The sequence below is a fragment of the Atta cephalotes genome, assembly GCF_000143395.1.
Source record: "Atta cephalotes unplaced genomic scaffold scaffold00027, whole genome shotgun sequence".
In the NCBI taxonomy this organism is placed as follows: domain Eukaryota; kingdom Metazoa; phylum Arthropoda; class Insecta; order Hymenoptera; family Formicidae; genus Atta; species Atta cephalotes.
Window position 1 is genome coordinate 3,070,880 of NW_012130091.1, and position 6,407 is coordinate 3,077,286.

Consider the following 6,407-nt stretch of genomic DNA (forward strand, 5'->3'; position numbering starts at 1 on the left):
AGAGAGAGAGAGAGATAATTAAAAAAAAATTCAATATTGTAATTAATTATAATTAAATTCTAATGGATACACATTTTTTTATAATTGTTAATGAAGCATATGAACAACAGTCATATTTGTAAATAATGAACAACATGTAATATTACATGAGGTTACAACAAAAATTACATTATTCAAATCACGAAATCACATTTTATTTTTTAAAATTATACTTCCCTCCTGAATGTATTTTAAATGAGATACCTGAGTTTTTAAATAAAAAATCAAAATTTTTTTATATGTCAATTGAAAATTATATTTTACGTTTATTATTTTCACATTTAGAAGAGGGACAATTTATAATCGTTAATTTAGGACAAAATTTGAAATGTTTTAAAGTGAGACAAAATGGGACTAAAATTCGGGACTGGCCTTCCTAATTTGGAACGATTTGGTCATCATTCTAAACTCTCTTTTCTTTTTCTTATTTCTTCCCCGCCTTTGATCACGCGCAGGTACGAACCCTGGGACCGGATGTGGCCGCCAAATCTCGTCCGCCGAATCTCTCAATCGAAGTGTGGCGGCTGATGGAAAGCGTGCGCAAGAATGATTCCGAGAACACCGATCGTTCGGACGACAGTCAAGACAATGAGAATCCACTGAATCGAATGGCGATACAGGCGATCCTGGATAAATTGACATTACCCACGGAAACGCCAGGTTGAAATATATTGACCATCGTGATTTCTTTTTTCTTTTTTTTCCCTCCCCGAGTTTTCGATTGCTAATTTTGAAAAATTGCTTTGCACAAAATTATAGAAGTATTTGTTTAGAACCGGAACAGGAGATTAAGATTGAGGTCAATAGCGATACTGAGGACGAGAGTAATCACGGCGAACAACTGTCGCGACAAGTGTCGGAGGACTATTTCTTGCAGCAGAAGCGTCCCAGGATCAAGATCCAAGGCGAGCCCATCGATCTTGAGCACAGAATCACTTGCCCCGACAGTGTGTCGACGTCCCGCGTCGAGAATGGTACTTGACATTTCAATGCATTCAAACTCGATAGTTGAATTGAGTGCTCGGTGTTATTGATGTATTCTTCTAGATCATTCATTAGTAGTAGCGGATTCAAAAGTTTGTCAAGGAGGAATCATTGGTTCGCTACAAATAAAATTTTTGTTAAGGTGAAATATGTGAAAAAATAGAATATTAAATTATTATTTAAATTATTACATTGAAAGAATATTTAAACATATAATTCATACAAACATATAATTCGAACATATTTTATTTCAAATTATATTAATACAAAGGAAGAATAATATAACAGAATATATACTTTTTATATCTAGGAGTTAAATTAAAAAATATTTTAGGAATATTAAAATTGTGATTAAACATTTCAGAAAAAAAAAAATAATATATATATATATATATATATATATATATGTATAACATTTTGTTTGTACGAATACTTTGAAAAAAAGAAGCCTTCAGGGGGAGGGCCATGATTTCATGACCATCCGCCAGTGAAATCCAATCAGACGTTTAGATTTAAAAGAATACACCAATAGCAGTGAGCATTCGTTCTATAAGTTCGCTGAAAGTGACCATTAGTTGCATTCAGCGGACTCAACAATTGAATGAGCGCTCGGTGTTATTGGTGTATTCTTTTAGATCATCCAATCAGCATTTTAGATCTGGAAGAATACATTAATAGCAGTGAGCGCTCATTCAATTGTTGAGTCCGCTGAACGCAGTCATCGTGTTCACTCCAAATCTTACTCCAATGACGAGATCTTATCGAAATGTTTTATTTTCGAGCGGTGGAACACAATGACACGATGAATGAGCTCGAGTGGAACAATGGACCAGCAACCTGCGACAAAGATAAATCAGTACAAAGAGCTACATGGATCTTCAAGTCTACTCAACGCGAGCACGAGATCAAGCTGCGGATGCTGCACATCGAATTGGAGCGCGCGGAGCTGCAAAAGCAGGCTGCCGTTAATGAGCTGAAAACGTCCGAGCTCAAGAAACAATTGATGCTGGATCAAGTCAATGAATACTACAGGTCGAATCCGGATAGCTTTAATTATGCTCGTTTTTACTAATGTATGTTTAATTTATTTTGGTTCAATTAACTCTTCATCTTTTTCTAATTCTAAAATTAGAAAAAAAATGAAGAGAGAATCGAATTGAAATTAAAGTTAATCTACATTGATAGAAACAGGTAATAATCAATCAAATTAATTAAATCCTCGAATTAAATTTAATTAAGTTGACAGAATTTCTTACAGTAAAATTTCTAATTATACATATAAATCATTATTTTTATAATTTAATTTTTCTTTTCATTTGTTGGACAGAAGTTAATCTTCAAAAAATTAATAAAATACAAATATTACATAATCAGGTTAATTGGAATTTGATTGAACTCATTCCGAGAAAGTAATTGCGTTTAAATCTATGGAATTCACAATATTCCCGACACAAGCGCCACAATACTAACTGGTCGTAGCTGAGTTTCGCGTTCTAAGAATAGTGTTTCGTTCATGACTCATTCATCAGCTTGTCCTGTCGATTTGCCAAGTTTTCGATAGCCTTCAGACCCAGAGTATTTCGTGATTGGAAAAATGCAACGATCGATTACGACGTTTTCGCGAAGCATCTCTGCGTTAAGGTATCGGAAGAATTCCTCAGTTTCAAAGTCGAACAATTAGTCGATCGTTTTTAATTCATACTTCATACCCGGCGTTTTCCCGCAAACATAAATCCAGATATCATCGTTTTTATTCGCAATACTGACATATTCTTCTTTTCGAATTTAGGAATATCTTCTCACACATAAATAGTCATGTATTTTTTCAGCATGGCACAGATCTGTGATATGACTTGAGTAGATGCCATATCAAAATTATGTAATAATTAGGCGGAAAGTGTAGCTGACATAACCCCTGAATAATATTTCATTTCTAAGCAGAGTGTTTTGCCAAATACAATGCAATTGCAAATGTAGCAAAAGCTGCTATTTCATTCATATGATTGTCACCACCTTTTAATCTTTACCTTTAGATCCAGTAAGAAACTAAGGAAAAACAAAAATCAATCATATTAAAGAATTTTACAATAATTTCTCTTTCTGCTGAATGCAGCCATTAGCAGAAAAAACAGTTTTGCAACTGTTGTAAAATTCTTGAATATGATTTATACATTTAGATCTAATGAGGCAATAAAGAATTTTACAACAGTTGCAACACTGCTTTTTCTATTGAACATAGCCATTGTTACATTTAAAATGTATTTTGTTACAGTCAAGTGAGAATGGTTGGAGAACGTGGTTCAGGTGCTGGCAAGGGAGGAGGTGGTGGTGGTGCTGTTCGTGATGCTGGCGGTTCTTTCGGAAAGATGGAAGCTGCTCATGAGGATCAATACTTCTATAATCTGGTCAGTATATATTTCTTATTAATTTATCATATCAACGATCTCATTTGTTTACACAAGTCTGAAATGTTATTTTAGCAAAAGGAACAGTTACAAAAGATGCGAGAGAGCTTGCACGATGAGATCTCATTCCATGAGGAACAAATCAAGCGTCATCAGGAGGCTATTAATCGTCACAAAAAGCGGATTACAGACATGGATCAGAAAGAGTGAACAAAGTTATATTAGCGTGATACTCCGACCGATCGGTGGCTTTATTATTGGTTTTAATGTAAGAAAATAGTTCGAAAATAGTAAAACTAATAGAGTATCACAGTCTTCTGTATAAACTGTTACATTACATCGATATTAAATGTAATGCTCTTAATATATATGTTACTTAAATATTGAATGGTGTTTCTTTATATATATATTGTATGTATTGCTTTTAACGAGATTATCGACTTTGTACTTTGAAATATCTGCAAGACAATTATACTTGAAAATAAAACGTATTTTTCATTGTTGCTTAACCTCTTCTTGGACATTGAGTCATTTTCGAGAGGTGCGCCAATTCTGATGCTAGTTTGTTTTGTCCGTTTCATACAACTTCGTTAAATATTTTTCCGTTTAATAAATAGTCAAATTCGCGTTTATATACATTCTACATAAAATTTTTTTTATCAATACCACAATGCTCCGACTTGTTTTTAGAAAAACTTGCAGATATAGGTATTTAATTCGCTGATAATATATTCCACTGTGTTTTCCATGCTTTAGGTTATTTTCCTAACGCTCTGATATGAAAAATGAATTATTCCTTCCAGTTTTAGACATCTTAATGAAAGAAAGAAGCACGATTCGAAGATGGATCAGACATCGCCCGGCGATATTGCGTGCGAAACGGATTATTATCATAAGCAGGTGATGCAAATATTTTCGTAAAACATCATTTTAGAATCAAGCAGTAACCACGACGTAAGATGTTTCGGATAATCAGGACAGGAAATTGCTGAAAGTCGTTAAGGAGAAGACACAGAACGAGGTGAAACATATGCAGAGAGAAGTACAAATCATGAAGAACAAGATTGATGAATACAATCGCGGCATAAACGAGAATATGAGATTTCTAAAGAGCCTAGAGAAAGATTTATTTGCTGATGGCAAGAAGACCTAAGCAAACAATCTATATAAATTTAAAAAAATTACAGAATAAATATATTAATAGATCTATCGATATCCGTGATATAAAGCAGTAACAAATTTCACTCGTAAATTGCTTAATGTTATTCCGACATATATATTTTTAATGTGTTTATGTGTACATGAGAAAATATGCTGTACTGAATATGAGTTAGTTTCTAAATCTTTTTTTTTTTAATGAATTAACAATTTCGCTTATTAAATTCGTGAAATGTTCTCAATTTACACAATTACTATCGGATACTAACTACATATTGCATAGAAATTTTAATGATCTTATATATATATATATATATTTTCTTCTTTTCAATATCTTTTAAAACAAATTTGTTAATATTTTTCAAATAATTTCATTACATATAATGTTAATTTTATATCGATCGATAATAGCATCTTTAATTAATCGATGAGGTTTCTTGATTAAGATTATTAGTATTGCAACTCTCATATAACACCGAATTTGCAGCACTGCAAAATATCTGCAATATTGCTGCAATTTTTGTGCAACTTTGTACTGTAGAGGAGCATATTAAATTGACTATGAAACTAATTTGAGATATTGATTTTCAGTTGAAATGATGTTTCAAGTCCGAGAAACCAATCTAAACTGAAAAATGTAATTGCAAAAATTGGCATATAAATATTATTAAGCATCTAAATCTTATAAGAATAGGATCTTTAGAGCTGTTATTCATAGTCCTTATTTTAAAATCATCTTAAGATGTTGATACAGTTCTCTTGATTCACAACTTAAGACACAGTCTTAAATTTAGAGGAATCGACTTTAAAATACATTACAAACCCAGGTGTGTATGTACAAAGTGATCACAAAATACATGCGTATATGTGAGATTATTGGCTTTCCCTGTAAAAATAACATTATAATATCATACATTAAAATGTGTAAAATATGTAAATTTTTGAATAGAGTGTAGTGTGTTATTTTTACTCAGAAAACTCAAATAAATAATGACTCACGTATATTGTAATTACTTTTTCCACACTTGAATTAATAAGGGGCGATTTAATAAAAGTAAACACGATTCCGAATGTCATGTCGGATGAGCGTTTATATCGGGCGGCGTTTGTAATGAGCGAGTAGCGCCACGCTTTGACGGTGATTGCGATTGGTCGATGGCAGATGGCGCTGCACGCGGGCGCGGCGCAGCGAGGCAGCATGGCGGCCAGTCGGGTCGGTCTGGTCGACAGTAACGGGCGATCGTCGCGCCGCCCAGTGTCTCGCGGTTCATCGATCAGTGTGGTGTGTGTCGCGCATTGTTGTTCCGGGAGATCTTTTTTTTCTCCCCTCTCCCTCGAGTGGTTCTCTCTCTCGTCCGTCCCCGACGTTTATTACGAGTATACTGCCCTCGCGCCGTCATCTTACGCGGAACGTCGAAACGTTGAAACATCGTCTCGCGCCTTTCACGTTCCTCTTTCACGTCAAATTCGTGCGCGTGCATACGGGACGGGCGCCGGGCGAGCGGGGCCCATCGGGATCACGGGATAGAAAGATGCGACTAAGGATACGCTGGATACTTCTCCTTAGCACGGCTGCGGTGATTCTCGCGGGATGCGACGCCGCTACCGAGGTAAGTTTCCATTCACATCAATCGAGAGAGAGAGAGAGAGAGAGTCTCGACTGTTCCGAGTCGTGACACGCGGCCGCGATGCGGCACGATGGGCGGAAAGAGGGTGAAAGAGGAAGAGGAAGAGGCGGCTGGCTGTCTCTCCTCGCGTTTCGCGAGACGAGAAGGACGCGCGCTCTTCGTTTTCTCGTCTTTCCTTTCCTTTCCTTTCCTT

At 35.3% G+C, this 6,407-nt stretch overlaps 3 protein-coding genes across 3 annotated transcripts in view; all 3 read left to right on the forward strand.

Annotated features, from left to right (window-relative positions):
* The window catches only part of LOC105620605, a 5,194-nt gene extending 1,385 nt beyond the window's left edge, over positions 1–3,809 (forward strand). The window contains exons 2-6 of the mRNA XM_012202095.1: positions 495–699; positions 813–1,013; positions 1,806–2,055; positions 3,296–3,428; positions 3,504–3,809. Coding sequence (XP_012057485.1) covers positions 495–699; positions 813–1,013; positions 1,806–2,055; positions 3,296–3,428; positions 3,504–3,638 — 924 coding nt within the window. The 3' untranslated portion in view covers positions 3,639–3,809. The remainder of the gene's footprint in view (positions 1–494; positions 700–812; positions 1,014–1,805; positions 2,056–3,295; positions 3,429–3,503) is intronic.
* A 462-nt stretch (positions 3,810–4,271) lies between these two features.
* On the forward strand, positions 4,272–4,581 carry LOC105620606. The gene is made up of 2 exons (XM_012202096.1): positions 4,272–4,328; positions 4,405–4,581. The coding sequence occupies exons 1-2, from the start codon at positions 4,272–4,274 to the stop codon at positions 4,579–4,581; spliced, it is 234 nt and encodes a 77-aa protein (XP_012057486.1).
* Positions 4,582–6,118: 1,537 nt separating this feature from the next.
* LOC105620608 (syndecan) overlaps positions 6,119–6,407 on the forward strand; it is a 104,547-nt gene continuing 104,258 nt past the window's right edge. Inside the window, exon 1 of the mRNA XM_012202097.1 lies at positions 6,119–6,196. Within this exon, the coding sequence (XP_012057487.1) occupies positions 6,119–6,196 (78 nt within the window). The remainder of the gene's footprint in view (positions 6,197–6,407) is intronic.